This window comes from Podarcis vaucheri (genome assembly GCF_965113315.1).
Source record: "Podarcis vaucheri genome assembly, chromosome: 13".
NCBI lineage: Eukaryota > Metazoa > Chordata > Lepidosauria > Squamata > Lacertidae > Podarcis > Podarcis vaucheri.
In genome coordinates this window covers 42,731,168-42,749,477 of record NC_138751.1, presented here as the reverse complement: position 1 = coordinate 42,749,477, position 18,310 = coordinate 42,731,168, and the positions used below count along the sequence as shown (strand labels likewise).

Genomic DNA, 18,310 nt, shown 5'->3' with positions numbered 1-18,310 from the left:
TGCTTTATAGAGGAAAGAACAGCAGGACAGGGACAAACCTAAAGCAAGCATTTAGGATTGGGGCTCCCTGTCTTTTATTCATGATCTCTTTTAAATTTGTATTTCTTCTGCCCCATTTGGGGGGGGGGTGAAGCCCTGAAGGGTGCCAATAAAACTTTGCCTCCCTGTCTCAGGCAGGAAGACGGTGTGTGAATTTGTGGGTGGCTGATGTCCTTCAGCAAGCAGTTTTTTCATCCCTATCTTTGAAGGTCAGAGGGTGGGACCTAATCCCATTAGCAATGCCCTCTTATCTACTAAGGGAGAAAGGTGGGTTTGGCAGAGGGATCTGAAGGAGAGAGGCTGCAGCACCCACTGGTGTTTTGAAAGGGATTGTTTCAGTTGCAGAGGGCAGCGAGGCAGAAGGGGATGACGGCAGTTCCTCACGCTTGAGTGGAGAACCCTCTGGAGTCCAATAAATAGAAATAATACGACAACACTAAACACACATTGGCAAATTCAGTGGTCATTTCTCATGATCTGGCGAAAAGATCATTTCCTTTGCTTGGGAGAACATTCCACTGTGAAGAATTTCATAGCTGCAGTTCCTCTACCCTATGGATGTCAAATGGCTGAGATGGCAAATGTGGATGTCAAATTCTCACCATGCAACTCGTATTACATTTCAACCATATTAGATGAAGCTTTCTCAAGCAACTCTACAATGGTTGCACTCTGTTTCAAATTGCTTGGTGTTGCAGTAGAGCAATACTTGTCTCTCTTTTGAGTTCAACGGAAAAGGGTTTTTTGTTTTGTTTCTCCTGTTGGTGAACTGACAGCCCTGCAATTCACTGAGGGGCTGGCTGGGGAAATTGATTCAGCTCCTGAGCTGGCATCTTATGGATCCATACAGATGTGCATCAGTACTTTCATTTACAGTAGGGTTAATTAATTACCCAAGGCAATTTAGCACCACAGCTATTTGTTTTGGGAAGCTTGTGTCAAGCGGAGGTCCTTCCTGCATGCCTCACTAAACCATAGATTACGTCAAGCTAGGAATGATGAAACAAGGGACAAACAGATGGGGAGAGAAAATATTTGCTGCAGAGTCCCAACAATGAATTAATAAGCAAGCCTCACTGATTCTGAACTGGGAGAAGATCATGCAATCCGTTTTGGAACATATCCAGCCCTTTAATTCTACCCACCTCCAGAAAACTCAAGACGAGAGCCAACGCTACTCAGTATGTGTGAATCATTGTAAGGCTGTTTTAAGACCATTATGTTTTTGTGGATAGTATCCTATCCCAGAGGTTTTCAACCTTTTGGAGTCCACATTCTTTCTGCAGCACCCCTGTGGGGCTCAGGAGCCCTGTTATGTCACCTCTTGCCTGCAGAGCTGGTAGCCTCCTACCCTTTTTTGAACACCCTCCTGGAGTCTTCCCTAAGCCTCCTCTCCCCTCTCCTTGGGAGTCCTCCGGCCGGCCACTGCTGCCGCCCCACACACTGCCCCACAGGGGCCTAGGAAGAAGATGCCTGCAGCCTTAGCGGCCCAATGGAGACTGACCAAAGGTGAACGTGAGGCCAGAACCTTTCACTGGGAGGCAGCAGTGGGCGCTGCTGGGCCTGCATGGTGGAAAGGCTCCCCTTCAGCGCTGGGCACTCAGCTTCCAGGCAGGCATTGCACACAGCAAGCACAAGAAAGGCCAGCACATTGCCTGCCTGCCTGCCCGGCCTTCCTCAACCACCTGCTTGCCTACTCCGAGGCTGCCTCAGCTCCTGGCAAACAGCAACCACTGGCCAGCCCCAGAGGCACCATTCACCTGTGGAGGTTGTGGTCAGGGCAGCTGCAACAAACAGCTGTGCAAGCCTTTGGGAGGAGGAGGAGGGGGGAAGGAAAGAGGGACAGAGGCAAGTGGTTGCCCATGGCATCCCTGACCATCATTCAAGGCACCCCAGGGTGCTACAGCACACTGGTTGAAAACCACTGTCCTACCCTATTCCAGAGACTTGGGGTCTCAAAATAAGTTAATGAAAAACAGCAAAGTATCAAGTTTAAATGAAGAAACACTTGTGAACAATTGACCATAGCTATCATATCCTTATCAAAGAGATTGGTTTTTAAACTCTGCTCCTGAAATACGCTCAGGTTAAGGCACTGGTGAACCTTCATGGGAAAAGAGTTCTGTCAACCTAGAGCAGCTAGGATAGACCGTATTTTTCGCTCTATAAGACTCACTTTTCCCCTCCTAAAAAGTAAGGGGAAAGGTATGTGCGTCTTATGGAGCGAATGCAGGCTGCACAGCTATCCCAGAAGCCAGAATAGCAAGAGGGATCACTGCACAGTGACCCTTCTTGCTGTTCTAGCTTCTGGGATTCAGATTTTTTTTTTCTTGTTTTCCTCCTCAAAAAATTAGGTGTGTCTTGTGGTCTGGTGCGTCTTATAGAGCGAAAAATACGGTACCTTCCTACATGCAATAACAACAAATCATCAATCTTGCTTCAACCCCGAAAACTGAGCCAAGGGGAAACCCTGCTCCGTTGAGTTTAAATCCATCCTTCCACCTGCGGTCGGACTAAATGCTATATTTTCTAACCAACCTATTGAGCGACCCTGCATTAATGCTACACCCACACACATATTTCCACTCCTTATTTGAAACAACAACTGGTCAAAGAGAATGTAAGTAGGATATTGCATTGGTGTATGCATCACCACATAAGCTTGTTGCTGTTATCCCACAAAGGTATCTCCTTTCAGCATGCTACTTTTGCTGCTCATCTCTTCTGCTACGTTATGAGATAAACTGAGTTCTTTTTGGCAGCTGCCCACAAGCTGTGAGCTGCCTGAGCTAGAGCTCCAAAGTGTTTAGTAGCCAGAGCAAAACTTAAGTGGCCTTTTCCCCAAGCTACCAGTTGCATTATCATCTTTTCAGCTACAGTGGTGCCTCGCAAGACGAAATTAATTCGTTCCGCGAGTTTTTTCATCTAGCGAATTTTTCGTCTTGCGAAGCAGTGTCGGAAGAGTTTTGGAAAAGCTTCAAAAATTGCCAAAAACCTCAAAAAAGGCTACCACACCGCGTTCTATGAGTTGCTCCTCGAAGTCAAGTCGCAACTGTATTAACGGTGTTAAGAAAAAGGAAACAAACTTGCAAAAAACGCAAGACGTTTTTGTCTTGCGAAGCAAGCCCATAGGGAAATTCGTCTTGCGAAGCAGCTCAAAAACCGCAAAACCCTTTCGTCTAGCGAGTTTTTCGTCTTGCGAGGCATTCGTCTTGCGGGGCACCACTGTATCCTGCTTTGATTTGTGTGGGTGGGTGCTACTAAAATACAGAAAGTAATCAAGAATGCGTTGGAGACAGGCATTGTTAAAGTAAAATACTTTGAAGTTGCACAAAATTGATAAGCAACTGTAAACCATGACTAGCTGTGCATGAACAAATCATGCCTGCTTTGCTGCTCCCTACATTGTACTTTATTTTAACTGTTCTTCTATGGGACACCATTTGGTGAAGGGTGGGCTACAAATATGTATTCACTAAATTTATGAGCCCAGCATGGCAAACACATCAAATACAAGCAATAGATAATATATACAATGGAATATAAAAGTCCCTGGCCTAGTGTGACATCTGAACCAAGGAAGATGGTTTGCTTTGTTTTGCTTTAACAAACCACAACTGGTAAGCCAAGAACGAACCTTGACTTTGTGGTTTGTTTGGAACAAAACAGCGAACCTTCTTCAGACATAATTCTAAGTCAGGGATTGAGGATTGCTTGTTCTGCACACTTGCCGGGAGGAGTAATGCGACACTTGTGTAAACCCGTTTGCCCAGTGGGTGGTCTTGCAAAGCTATTTGGTGGGTTACAACTTGCAGAGCGGTAGCCGTATTTGTTGGAACAAACACAACAAAGAGCATTGTGGCACATTAAAGACCAATACATTTATAAACTTCTATGGAGTGGATTCTAGTCCACGGAAGCACATGAAACAATAAATCGGCTAGTCTTTAAGTTTGCACATGACAGTTATCTGGAATGCATCCAAGGTCTTTTCGGTTCATAGTAGCTCTTTGTCTGCATAGGGCAGTGAGCTTTGCCGAAGGATGAATGTATGCATACATGTGGCAACATACACAAGTGTCAAGCTTCCCATTTTTAAAAAAAGAAAAAAGATTTACACCCTCACGCATGTTCCCCACAGGCATTTTTTTTTTCTGTTGCCCTTAGTGCTTTATTTTCTAAATTGCATTTAAGTATTATTGCAGGGGTTTGGGGGTTCTTTTAGCTTGCCTTACAGCTACCTTTCCTCCTTTCATATGCCGCTGCACGTAGCACAGCAAGAAATAATAGTCAATGCTTGGGGGGGCGGGCGGGCGCAGGATGTTCTTGCTTTCCAAAATAAGCCAGGGTTGCTATTCCCCTGCCCCAAGCCACTCAAGAGATGAGTCAGTACAAGGACCCAAAGCAGAGTCCACTTTTCCCTTCGGCGTTTGGGGAACACTGAAGCAAATTATTCACTTGACTGGGTGGATTTTGCATTCTGGACCGAATCTGGAGTACAGAGGGATTCTCTTCAAAAATCTGAGACACTCTCAGCCCGTATTATGAAAGCTACTCAAACCTCTCTAAGAGTCAAAAGATCAACAAAAAGCAGCCCCCTCACTCCCAGCCAGGCCAATTACCCAGTTCAGGCATGCCTCTGGGCTACACTCACAAAGGGAGTCCTTAACAAAAGACAAGTCCCCAGGACGAAGTTGTGGAAGCTTCAAGAGTTTCCCCTGACAAAAGGCCTTTTGAGTGGTCAAAAGGCCATATTCTGGGAGAGAAAGAAGACAGGTATTATTCATCAAAATGGAGTAGAGATTCAATATAGATGGGAGCAGAAACTCAATGTAGATTGGACTAGAGAAGGCAGAATACATCAGAGGTGGTTTATCTTATATACTTTCTTGCCCATTAAGACTGGAAGGTGAGTCCCTGCTCTTTCCCCCATTTGATGCTGCTCTGCAATTGCTTTCTGACATCTCCTCCCTTCACCTCTTCTATGATAGCTGGCTTCCACTGACCTTTTCTTGCCTGCCAGAGTCTCCTGACTGCCAACTTCCCACATAGATCACAAACCCAACCCAGCACCTCCTGCCCGTTTAGGGATCGTCGAAACACAAAATGGCAGAGAAACAAAAAGCGTTAAGCAAGCAAAGCTAAAAGTGTTGCTTCACTCTGCCCCAAACAGAGATGCTGATCCTTGAGAGAATAATCATTCTATGTACCGTATTTTTCGCTCTATAGGACGCACTTTTTCCCCTCCAAAAATTAAGGGGAAATGTATGTGCGTCCTATAGAGTGAATGCAGGCTGCGCGGCTAAGCCCAAAGCCAGAACAGGGAGACGGAGCGCTGTGCAGCGCTCCATCTCGCTGTTCTAGCTTGGGGTTAGCTGCACAAAGCCTCCACAGGGCAGCGGGGTGCCTTCACCTGCCCTGCGGAGACTATGAAGGTGGGGGAAAGGCTGCAACACCAGTCCCACCAGCTCCCCGACCTGGTTTGGAGGCTGGCGGTGGGGGAAAGCAGCGCTTCCCCCCACCGCCAGCCCCACATTCTCGGGGGGCAGCAGGAAGGCACGTGACGCCTTCGCGCTGCTCCCCGACCTGGTTTGGAGGCTGGCGGTGGGGGAAAGCAGCGCTGGGCTCCGGCGGCTTTGGGTGAACGCACCTTGAACGCACAGAATGCACCTTGTTTTAGAGGGGGAGAACAAGAAAAAAAAATTTCCCCCCCTGTTCTCCCCCTCCTATGGTCCGGTGCGTCCTATAGAGCGAAAAATACAGTATATTTCATGCCATAAGTCATGGTGATTCGATGTGTGGGAACAATCACAGTATAGTCACAAGCAAGACCCTCTCTCCCATGGAAATACAACTACTGCATCTCTCCCCCCTCCCTAACTTAAAGTGTAGTGGAAATTATTCCCTCCCATTCCAGTACAGGAACATGGTTACCATACACTTAGCTCTTGTCCAGTACTAGTGCTTCTTTAATATTTACCCGGATATTATCCCCAACATATACACTGGGTTTTTTTGGAAAGGCCTTCAGAGGTCATATTTCCTACTTTGCTGTTGAATCCATTCCCTTTGACCCGTCACTGCTACGCCATTAGGACACAGCTTCTTATTTAGCAAGGGTAGCACATTTTCACAAATCTGCTACGACGGTAGATGCTGAACAGGCTGTCACTGTTCATTTAACAGAGTTTGCATTCTGGCTTTATAATTTAGTCTGCTCATAGAATTTGGCTATCTGCTTGGGCCTTGATCGGGCTATAAGGTGAGGCCTCCAGATGCGAGTCTCAGCAGCCCCCAGCCCTAAGGTGAGAATTCCGAACCAACTCTCCCCACATTAGGAATCACGTTTGTTTTTAACTTCTCTTTTACTGACAGTCAAAGGACAATTCCTTCCCTTCCCCAAAATTGTCTGCGCGTGTGGTGGTGGTGGGGGGGATGAAATGTACTCATGACAAACACATTTCACTTTAAAATATGCAAATAAAGAGCACAGCCCCATCTGTTTCAATGTGCGACATGCTTCATTATTTCTCAAAATATGGTTCTGGAGGTGGTAAAATTGTGGGGCAGGGGGAGGGAGGGAGGAGGCGTGTGGGAGAGAAGTAGAAGAGTTCCACTCTGCCCAGTATGGTTAGCAAAAAAAGAGACGAGTTCAAGGAAACGACAGCCGTGAGATGCTTTCCAGGATCTGAAGTGGCTTCCATTCTAAACACCTACCGTAATGCATCATTAAAAAGCCAGCTAATTTAAAAGATTGATAAAAGCCGAAGAGCAAACCTAAATTACGAGTGCTGTGCAAGGAGTGACAGTGAAGAGTCAAGCAAAGGGACCTGGCCCTCCCACAGTACTGTCAACTTGACAAGCCTGTGGAAAAGGCAGGGAGTCTACAAAAAAATAAAAACCACAGGATCCAAAGCACATAAGAAGAAGAAGAAGAAGAAGAAGAAGAAGAAGAAGAAGAAGAGGAGGAGGAGGAGGAGGAGTTTGGATTTGATATCCCGCCTTTCACTCCCCTTCAGGAGTCTCAAAGCGGCTAACATTCTCCTTTCCCTTCCTCCCCCACAACAAACACTCTGTGAGGTGAGTGGGGCTGAGAGACTTCACAGAAGTGTGACTGGCCCAAGGTCACCCAGCAGCTGCATGTGGAGGAGCGGAGACACGAACCCGGTTTCCCAGATTACGTGACTACTGCTCTTAACCACTACACCACACTGGCTGGTACATGGCCAAAGCTCCCAAAGAAGGATCAGGCTCTAGACGTTGATCGTAATTTGTAGTTAACAACCACGTCAGGGGATTTTAAAAGTTTTAATACTTTGTGGTGGGGGGTGTTTCATTGGGACTGCAGCATGTGAAGATGGAAGATGAAACCTCCTTTCCCAAGCTGTAATCCTGATGAAAAACACTCATCAAACCCACAAGAAGCCTGAGATAAAAGGCTCCTGTGGGTGCCAATGAAAATTTAATGCCTCCTATTACATTTTTAAAATTCCCCGACATGGTTTTTGACTATGCATTTAGTGCGACATGGTTTTGACCCCGAGGAGCCAAGCGGTATGTGCTTGAGTTTCGTGAAAATAACTTCCGAGGCATGCCATGACCCGATAGTATGGCTGCAACCCGACGTACATTGACCTGGAACTGTTTCACTGAGCTCAGTGTCACTGATTCTCAATGAATATGCATGGACTTTTGCCAATGAAATGCTGACCTTGAACCCACTTCAAAATCTGTAGCTACTGTGAAGTCAGCAGGTCTTGGACTTGCACTACACAGAAGTGTTCGAAGAATTGCTCTGGAGATGAGTCAGTAAGCAATGCCTGTAACAAAGCTGTTGGACTTAGAACTTCCAAACTCCAAAACCAAGCAAATGCAAAAAGAAAAATCCTGCCTAAGGAAGCTGGCAAAATTGGGAAAGGAGTACGACAAGGCTGTATATTGTCTCCCTGCTTATTTAACTTATATGCCGAATTCATCATGTGAAAGGCTGGACTGGATGAATCCCTAGTCGGAATTAAGATTGCTGCAAGAAATATCAACAACCTCAGATACGCAGATGACACCACCTTGATGGCAGAAAGTGAGGAGGAATTAAAGAACCTTTTAATGAGGGTGAAAGAGGAGAGCGCAAAATATGGTCTGAAGCTCAACATCAAAAAACCGAAGATCATGGTCACTGGTCCCATCACCTCCTGGCAAATAGAAGGGGAAGAAATGGAGGCAGTGAGAGATTTTACTTTCTCCATGATCACTGCAGATTGTGACAGCAGCCACGAAATTAAAAGACACCTGCTTCTTGGGAGAAAAGCAATGACAAGCCTAGACAGCATCTTAAAAAGCAGAGACATCACCTTGCCAACAAAGGTCCGTATAGTTAAAGCTATGGCTTTCCCAGTAGTGATGTATGGAAGTGAGAGCTGGACCATAAAGAAGGCTGATCGCCGAAGAATTGATGCTTTTGAATTATGGTGCTGGAGGAGACTCTTGAGAGTCCCATGGACTGCAAGAAGATCAAACCAATCCATTCTGAAGGAAATCAGCCGTGAGTGCTCACTGGAAGGACAGATCCTGAAGTTGAGGCTCCAGTACTTTGGCCACCTCATGAGAAGACTCCCTGGAAAAGACCCTGATGTTGGGAAAGATGGAGGGCACAAGGAGAAGGGGACGACAGAGGACGAGATGGTTGGATAGTGTTCTCGAAGCTACCAGCATGAGTTTGAGCAAACTGCGGGAGGCAGTGGAAGACAGGAGTGCCTGGCGTGCTCTGGTCCAGGGGGTCATGAAGAGTCGGACATGACTAAATGACTAAACAACAACAACAAGGAAGCTGGCATCTTCACTGAAGCCTTTCAAGAATGGACGTCCATCTGTTAGGAGTGCTTCAATTAGGATGCCCTGTCTTTGGTGTTGTGCAGGATGTCAGAACTTAACATCTGAAAGACCATCACCTATGAACCACACTTTTGAAAGGGCAGAGGGAAGAAGACCACCCCCTTTTTAGTAACTACTGTATTAATCCTCACAGACTGGATGGTTTGACTCAGGAGAAAGATATGCTGCAGTACAACACTACCACTAGCAGTGCTCAATATACGCAATGGGAAATAAATCTAATAAGGTAACTTCTTGCTATACCTCAACTTTCCCCATCACAGTTGTTGGGGCATCAAGTGAATGAACCTTTCATAAAAGGGGGTTGGACAAGGGTACCCTTATAACATTATTATGCTATTTTGCTTAGACCCCCCCATCACTGCAAGGCGTTAGTAGATACTACCTCATAGGGGGCTTTTGTGTGGATAACCAGAATGATAGGACTATTTGCACCTTAAAGAGATCAACAATAAGTCACATTAAAAAGTAACGAGGCTCTGGCTATGAGCAGAACGCTGATAGGATGGGGCCATGGAGGAAACAAATCATAAACATTCTTTTAGCATCTACCGTCCTTGTCAACAGAGGGGCATTGGCAGAAAAGAGAGGCAGGATGTCTGTATTTAGATTCCGCTCAGCAAGTTCCTCGCAACTCCAATTTCACTGGAAAAAGCATTTGTGTTAGCCCTTGAAGATTTCCTCCACTAGATCCAAGCGCCTAAAACCCCAAGCCAACAGATACACAGAAACTCCATGCCAAAACCGAGTAATTCATTCTGAAATTTAAATGCCAACAGTGCAACACAGAGACATGTTATGGTTGTACGAACCTTGCAAAAATATTTTCGTGCTTGCTACAGCAGACGCACATGTGCCCTCTCCTACCAAACCCTGCTTCACAGTCGCCTGAGCTGCTAGGCAAACAACATTTCACACTGTCAAAGCACAGCTGATCCTCCAGGCACCAAAACTGAAACTAGCAAGATAAATTCCACACGGGCACGAGCTTTGCTGTATGGCTTCCAGAGCGTTGCAAATGGGATCTGTTCTTCAGAGGTTGCTGTTGATATTGCAGCAGGAAAAAAAATTCTGCCTCTAAGCTGCTAGGCTCCAAAATTAGGTAAAAGAGCCCTTAGAGAGGGGCAAAATTCTGCAAAACGAGGAACACAAAAGATGTTCAGTTTTATATTCAAAGTGGAAACTGATAAAATTATGAAGGTTCTCCTACTGTGCCTCACTAATTATGGGGTCAGAGACAATGCCTGTTCCCCTGCTCCATTTTTAATTAGCATTAGGGACACCACAGTTTGAGTCAGAAAAGTGGATATTGTATTGCTGCACACAGAATAAATGTGGTTCTGTGAAATTGATACTATACTCGGGGGGCAGGGCACATGCAACTTGGCTTACTCATTAAACTAGAGTTCTTCATATATCCAGACTTCAGTGTGCAATGTAGGTGCCTGTTAAACATACTGGTTTCCAAGTTAATGTGTGGCCCAAGCACTGGGCTAAAGGCAGGAATAAATGGCCTTTGCAATGCAGCAATGGGTGTTCAGAAACGTTGGAGGATTTTGGCTGAAGATCCCTACGTAATGGCATGTCAGGTATGTTACATCAGATACAGAACAATTCCCATTTCTACTTCTTTCCACAACCCCAGCACACAAGACAGGAAAATGCCTTCTAAATCGATGGCAAACCCCTTATATCATCCCTGATGTGGGTCACTGTGCAGAAGCCCTTCTCTGATTACAGCTGTTGGACTGTAATCTAATACGAAAACGCAGTCTTTTGTTAATAGAGGAAGCCTCTTCTTCTTCTTTTGGCAGCTCACCCATTCCTAGTATGTACAGCTTTAAGGGCATGTTGGGACATAGAAAAGCAAAATATTAAATTATGACAAGTCAGCCGCAGCTTTTGTTCTCATCTCCTCTTCCCATCTACTTATTTCCACCACCACCACCGCCATGTTGCTATGGCAACAGCAGCTGCAGGGTCTTGATTGACAAGCCTCCTGAGAGGAGTGTCTGGGGAAATAAAATGCCTCAAGGCAAAGGGGGGAGGGATAGACGAGAGAAGGGGGGGGGGAAACACTGTCAGCTCACAATACTGGAAAGGATGGCAGACACACAGCCCTTTCAACAAAAGGGACATTCCTGTGTGCCGGGCTGAAACATTAATAAGCCTGTCTTCTTGCACAACTGCATGGAGTCTAGCAGTTCAACCTCACAGATGCAACCAAACCTAATGCCTTTATAAAAGGACGAGGTGGCAGGGGGAACTCACTGTAATGGTTTCTGAGAGAAGCAAAGCTTGGCAGCGTCCTAAATGGCTTGAGTCTGCATTACAGGAATAGTCAACCCGAGGATGATCAGGGCGAAGAGGAAGGTGTTAGAAGTCTGATTTGAAGAGACACCATTACATTTGCTATTTAAGTCCTGCTGGCTCTTTTCAGAGAGAACGCGGAGATAACACTGCTTGTGTTTCTTTTCATAGAGGTATCATACAGCTACTTGAAGCAAACCACTTATTAAATAGATAACTGGTTGAACATGAAGCAGCTGGAGAATTCCACCTCTGGGCTTCCCCACCCCAATTATTCATGACACTTTGAATGGCAATGGCAAAGAAAGCATACGCTGTTGCTCAACTGAGGCCAGGGCACCATCTGTACCCCCTTCCTTGAAACGTCCGGTTTAGCCATGGTGACAAGTGCCCCGGCTACATCTCATTCGGATTAGAACAACATGCACACTCTACCTGGGACTGCCTCCGAATAGTAAGAAGAGCCTGTTAGACCAGGTCATCGGCCCATCTAGACCAGCAACCTGTTCTCGCAGCAGCTAACCCACAAGCAGGACATAAGCGCAAAAACCTCCTGTGGTTTCATAGAATCAAAGAAGTGCAGAGTTTGAAGGAACCCTGAAGATCATCTGGCCCAACGCCCTGCAATGCAGAAATATGCAGACGTCCCCTATGGGGACTGAACTCCAACCAACTCAAATAGCCATAAAAGGACAAGCAACTACCGTATTGTTCGCTCCATAAGACGCAGCTGACCATAAGATGTGACTAGTTTTTAGAGAGGAAAACAAGAAAAAAATATATTCGGAACGAAACAGTGGCTGTATGATTTTTGTGGTTCATGCTGTGGCCACAGACATGTGATCTGACGGCGAGTTTGGGGTAGCCCAATGCAAAAATCCTGAGAATCCATGTGGATCCGTGCTCTGTAACCACGTTTTTGCGCCATTGCATGATCTGCTTTTCACTCCTGGGCAATTTGGCTCCAGGGACCATGCATTCACCCCATAAGACGCATAGACATTTCCCCTTGCTTTTTAGGAAGGGAAAAGTGTGTCTTATGGAGCGAGAAATACGGTAGTGTTCAGAAGCGTTACTGCCTCTGACCATGGGGGCACAGCACAGCCATTGTGGCTAGCAGAAACTAATAGCCGTATCCTTCATGAATTTGTGCAAACCTCTTGTGAAGCCATCCACATGGGTGGCCATCACTGCCTCTCGTGGGACCTGAATAAGTCTTCAGAACAGCGTTCAGAAACTTCAGATGATACTCAAAGCCCTAAGTCCACCTTCCCCCAATGTAGTGCCCTCCGTACGCTGATCCAGAGTTACCATCCGCCCCAGGACAGCACAGGCTGATGAAAAGGGTAGTCCAAAACATCAGGAGAGCATCATTTTGGGGAGCATTCTCCTGAACATTGGAACATGACTTCTCATGCAAGAACCTGCCTAGTTTTAAGGTTCTCAGAAAATAATGGATTTCTGGGTCACACCAACACACGAGGCACATTTGGCAAGGATACTGGAAAGGGTCTTCTCAGTGGCTGCACCAGCATTTTGAACTCGCTTCTTGACCAGGCCTATTTAGTCTCTTCTCAGCTGGCTTTTCACTGGACAGTAGAAGCCTTCAAAATCGCTAAGGGGGATTCGTTTTGCTGCTTTCTTTAAACCTGCCCTTGCGTTTATTTATTGTTCTTTTAATTGTCATTTTACTTCATTTGCTTTTCTATTGCATTTGCATATTGTTACTCTTAGCTGCCTTGGACACCTGGCGCGGAAAGATTATACAGTGGAACCTCGGTTTTCGAACGTAATCCGTTACGGAAGACCGTTTGACTTTCGGAAACCAAAAACTAAAAGCAGAAGCCTCAATTCAAAAGGGAAACTCAAAACAGAAGCCGCGTCGGACATTCGGGTACTGAAAAATGTTCGAAAACTGGAACTTTTACTTCTGGGTTTTTGGCGTTCGGGAGCCGAAATGTTTGAAAATGGAGCCATTTGAGAACCGAGGTTTGACTGTAGATGCAAATAAATAAATAAACCCTCCAAGTTCCATTAAGCAGGGGAGGCTGAACTATGACGTGCTTAGCCCCATCAGCTGAGTCTTGTGAAGTACACAAAATATGAAAGACAGAAAATGATGGACAGAAAGGTTGCCATGATCACCATCTATCTCTCTTGCATATTACAACAACCACAGCAACATCATCATCACAAGACTGCAAACCCAGAACCCTCCACAGACTCTCTAGTGAGCCAAGAGCCGTGGTTCATTCCATCAACAAAATTCTGTATCCCTCTCTCATTTTCCTCAATCTCCCAAAAATTCTTGCGCCTCAGGACTGCAAGCAGTTTCTTCCAGTATTTTCTACAGTCACGTTTTGCACATAATGTGCAAGACGGAGACAGATTGGGGGAGGAGCAAAAGCTAGTTCAGCGGCAAATAAAAAGGGGAGTTGCTAACTATTAAACATTCTGAAGAAGCACACAAAAGTGACACAGAAACTGAACTGCCTAATTTTTTTGTCTTATTTTTTATTTGAAGCTTAATCTTCATCTCTTCACTGGAAGCCTGCAAGGGCTCCATCTGCTGGTAAACAAGTAGCAGTCCTAAGTAGAAGAATGATGGAGCAAAAACTAGGCTAAGCTATATAGGTCTTTAAGGAATTATGTAATAACAATTCCAAAGCATTTCAAGCCAGGTAAGGCCTCTAATTACCTTTTCTTTCTTTCTTTTTTTGTTTTAGAAAATCAAGTCCCTCCAAAGAAATCTATGGCATCACAAGGCCCATCACACTTCCATAAATCCCCCTTTCTGTTTACTTAATGTGCGCTGTAATGAATCAATATTCTAGCATTACATCAAAAATTAATTTCCTACTTCCTGCTGGTAGCAACAGTAAAAGGTGCAAGCTACTGCAAAGCAGCAACCATTTCCCTCCCTCACCCACTGGGACATTCTAGCAGTGGGGAAAGCTGTCATACAAGCAATAGCAAAAGGGATCATTTACAGGAATCAGTCCTGCCTTTGTCCTACAGAGATGCAAGCTGGAGTAACAACCGTTTATACTTTGTGAGTACTGCTATGCACAAAACAGAACATACCAGTGCTGATGTTTCTAGGCCTCCCACTGCAAGAAACGTCATTAATTTTATCCCTTATTCTGAGCAGATTTATGATGTGTTTTATTATAATCACAACGTAAAAGGGTTATTAAAAGCAATCATCACAAGTGTGCTTTTTTACTATTCCTATCTTTGGTTGTGGCTTGCACAAAAAGGCTGCAAAGTTGGATTTACAAGGGATGCGGTTTATGTTTGAGACGACACGCTTTTCAAGCCCTCATTTCTGGTGTCCTCTGTTAGAAAATACGGCCCCCAGACGGGTGCCCTGGAACTTTTATGCCCAATCACGTCCCTCTGTCTTGCTCCAAAATGCCACCCCTGCCTTGTCCATTCCTCTTGTACCATAACCAGCTTTCTAATTGGATTAAAGGTAAGCAAAGGTCAATAATCGTTTTAAAGTTACAACATACTAACTGCTTATTGATGCAAATCAGGTTTGCAGAAGTCTTCTTAGTTAGCCCAACTAATTTAAAAGTGTCCAGTTTCCCTGTGCTGAATTCGGATTTTGATGGCTAATTTGACAAACCAACTAATTACCTGACACAAGACTTGTAGCCCTTGGAAAACTTTGGAGGCTAGTGTTTGAACTGCTTCTCTAATGCATATTGTGGGAAATGGATTTGCGATAACAGCCAACTCCAAAATGAAACTGGAACCCTTTCCCTACATTCAGGTTCAGCATAAAGATTAAGCTAACAGTGCACTGGGAATCTGCCACAGGCCATACTGCCACCTTTAATAAGCCCGCAGTGGCTAGAGCTGGGCTATTTTAAAGCAGCTTTTGCTACTGCCTCTCACCTTCTGTAGGAAGAGAACAACCCACACAAGCATCTTGGCGTGTAGTTCTTCCAATGTAAATAGTGTCCGAGGTGTGCGGATGAAAATCTTGGTCTTGCCGTAGGCCACGTCGTGTTGGAACCCGCAGTGCTCAATCAGTTTTTTCACAGCCTCCTTGTCCGATGGGAGCTTGTGATTTGGCCAAGTAAATTCAGGGATTATCTTGTACCTGCAAACCAGAATTTTAAAAGAAAGCACTGTTGGAGTTGTGTTTGCCATCTCTGCTCACTCGCAGACTCATCAGTATCATGGTAAAGGGCTACTTTACTTTAAAGGTCAGCACCAACACTTTGAATTGTGCCCAGAAACATACTGGGAGCCAGTATGTACCTTCGTACCTACGGGACCGCCTCTCCCAGTATGCCTGACGGAGAGCCTCAAGGTCCATAAATAGCAACACCCTAGTGGTCCCGGGCCCTAAGGAAGTTAGATTAGCTTCAACCAGAGTCAGGGCCTTTTCAACACTGGCTCCAGCCTGGTGGAATGCTCTGCGTCATGAGACCAGGGCCCTGCAGGATCTGATTTCTTTCCGCAGGGCCTGTAAGACAGAGTTGTTCCTCCTGGCCTTTGGCTTGGAGCCAATTTGATTCCCTCCCCCTCTTTCTTTTCCTTCTCCTCCTGCGATGAGGTTTCAATATTTTAATGTTGTATTTTAATTTTGTTTTTAAGTTGTATTCATTCAATTTGTTTTTATTATTGCTTGTTAGCTGCCCTGAGCCCGGCCTTGGCTGGGGAGGGTGGGGTATAAATAAAAATTATTATTATTATTATTATTATTATTATTACTAGGGCATCCCCAGCATGACCTCAACAAATGTGATGGGACTTTATCTTTTCCCACTTCACATGGAAAGGAATTGCAAATGCAGATAATGGAATCAGTGACCTGTGCAGGCTTCAGTCGAACTGGGTTCAAACTGGTTTATGTTCCACGGAGTGTCATCTTACTGTTTGACAGAACATTTGAATGAGCTACTTGACTACCAAGCTTTAAGGATGTTCCAGTTTTGCAGAATGAAGCTCCAGATAAATACACTCAATGGGTTAGAGTAACTCAGTTGATAAGAGGGTGGGGCCTGGATCAAGCAGAATTATTCCTATCTGCCAAGGACTCTTGGGACTGAACAAGGACCTTCACCAGCCTAGCGAGTCAACAGGCATTGTGGGTGCTTAAGTCAGAGGCCTTTTCAGGCACAGAAAGCAATAAGAGGTGCAACAATTGGCAAGTCTTCTGCCCTTGCCTGCTCGACAACAATATCTTCCACCTGCTGAATTCCAGCAGTTGTCTCCTGGAGCCAAGAGACAGAGAATGCACAGCTGGCTTTGAGTATACCGTATTTTTTGCACCATAACACTCACTTTTTTCCTCCTAGAAAGTAAGGGGAAATGTCTGTGCGTGTTATGGAGGGAATGCCTACGGGTGGCATGCCTACGGATTTTCCTCCTCTAAAAACTATGTGCGTGTTATGGTCGGGTGCGTGTTATAGAGCGAAAAATACGGTAGTTGTCTATATGGCCCAAGAATGCCTTACAAAATCCTAGCCAAAGACAGGAAAGGGCTGCCTATTTATACCCCGCCCATCTGGCTGGGTTTCCCCAGCCACTCTGAGCGGCTCCCAACAGAATAAAAACAGAAGAAAACATCAAACATTAAAAACTTCCCTAAACAGGGCTGCCTTCAGATGTCTTCTAAAAGGCAGATAGTTGTTTATTTTATTGACATCTGACGGGAGGGCGTTCCACAGGGTGGGCGCCACTACCGAGACGGCCCTCTGCCTGGTTCCCTGTAATCTCACTTCTTGCAGTGAGGGAACTGCCAGAAGGCCCTCAGAGCTAGACGTCAGTATCTGGGCTGAATGATGGGGGTGGAGATGTTCCTTCAGGTACACGGGGCCGAGGCAATTTAGGGCTTTAAAGGTCAGCACCAACACTTTGAATTGTGCCCAGAAACATACTGGGAGCCAATGTAGGTCTTTCAGGACCAGTGTTATATGGTCTTGGCAGCCCCTCCCCAAGTTAAAGCAGAGGCACACTACCAGGCAGCCCTGCTCTCCCATCTGAATTTCTTTGCTCAAGCTTTAACAGCTTATCACCAGCATAAATAGCAGCATTCGGCATCCAAGGTGACCTCGGTATCTCTTTGGAATTAAAGAAGCTGCAACTCACATATTCAGTCATACAGAAAGGTGCTTTGCCGAAAATGGCATATAGCTTTGCACCGGAGTGTGCGCTTGGGAGCATGCATGCGCATCCATTTTCATTTAGATCTGCTGAGGAGCTCCTGCTCTGCCACAGGGAGCCCATGGCGTAAATATCTGATCTATTCAGACAGCCAAACTCTTGCTCTTGGTTCCAGCTCTCTGCTTGCTAACCGCAGATGGGGAAAATATTTCTTGGGAGAAAAGATGTAGTGGGAGAACTACACAACTTCTGGACATTGAATTTATCCTACAGGGATGATACCAAGCTGCTCTCTAAGAAACCAAAGCTATGACCATAAAACTACATGCAAAAGATTTTAAAGCAGAGGTGTTAAAGGTGGGGAACCAATGGCCCTCTAGATACTGGTGAATTATAACTCCCACCAGCCCCAGCAAGCATGGCAGATGCCATGGGATGATGAGTTGCTGTAGTTCAGCAACATCTGGAAGGCCAAAGGTTCTCCACACCTCTATTAAAGGTCTATAAAACTGGCCTGGTGAAACTATTCTCATTAATGCCAACAGAAATCCCTATACGTGTAAATGTGTGCTATTTTTTTGGCAAAGGGTGTTTAAGGAGATAACAGAAATCACTGGGTTAAAGCTGGCTGAAAGTCCAGAGGTAGCATTATTATCCATTTGCAATGGGGGTGGAAGGTTCGCAGGCTGTGAAGGACTCGCTCACAAATTTATTGACAGCTGCACAAGTTATTATAGCGAGGAAGTGGAAAGGGCAAGCAGAATATAAAATGGAAGAATGGTATAAAGAGGTGTGGGATATAGCTATTAATGATAAATTAACATGTGCTATTAAGGTAAGATGGGGAATATGCAGGAGAAATGATTTTGAGGAGATATGGAAGGCGTTTGTAGAATTTGTATTGTTAAAACGGAAATGGGTCAAACCATCGCAAGAGGTTTTGAAA

At 45.3% G+C, this 18,310-nt stretch overlaps 1 protein-coding gene across 2 annotated transcripts in view; it reads right to left on the bottom strand.

Annotated features, from left to right (window-relative positions):
- The window catches only part of MYO1D (myosin ID), a 184,176-nt gene that overhangs the window by 83,149 nt on the left and 82,717 nt on the right, over positions 1-18,310 (bottom strand). For both annotated transcript variants that reach the window (XR_014212797.1, XM_082194740.1), the window contains exon 16: positions 15,145-15,352. Coding sequence is in view for 1 of the 2 variants with exons in the window: in XM_082194740.1 (XP_082050866.1) it covers positions 15,145-15,352 (208 nt within the window). In the remaining variant the exon portion in view is untranslated. The remainder of the gene's footprint in view (positions 1-15,144; positions 15,353-18,310) is intronic.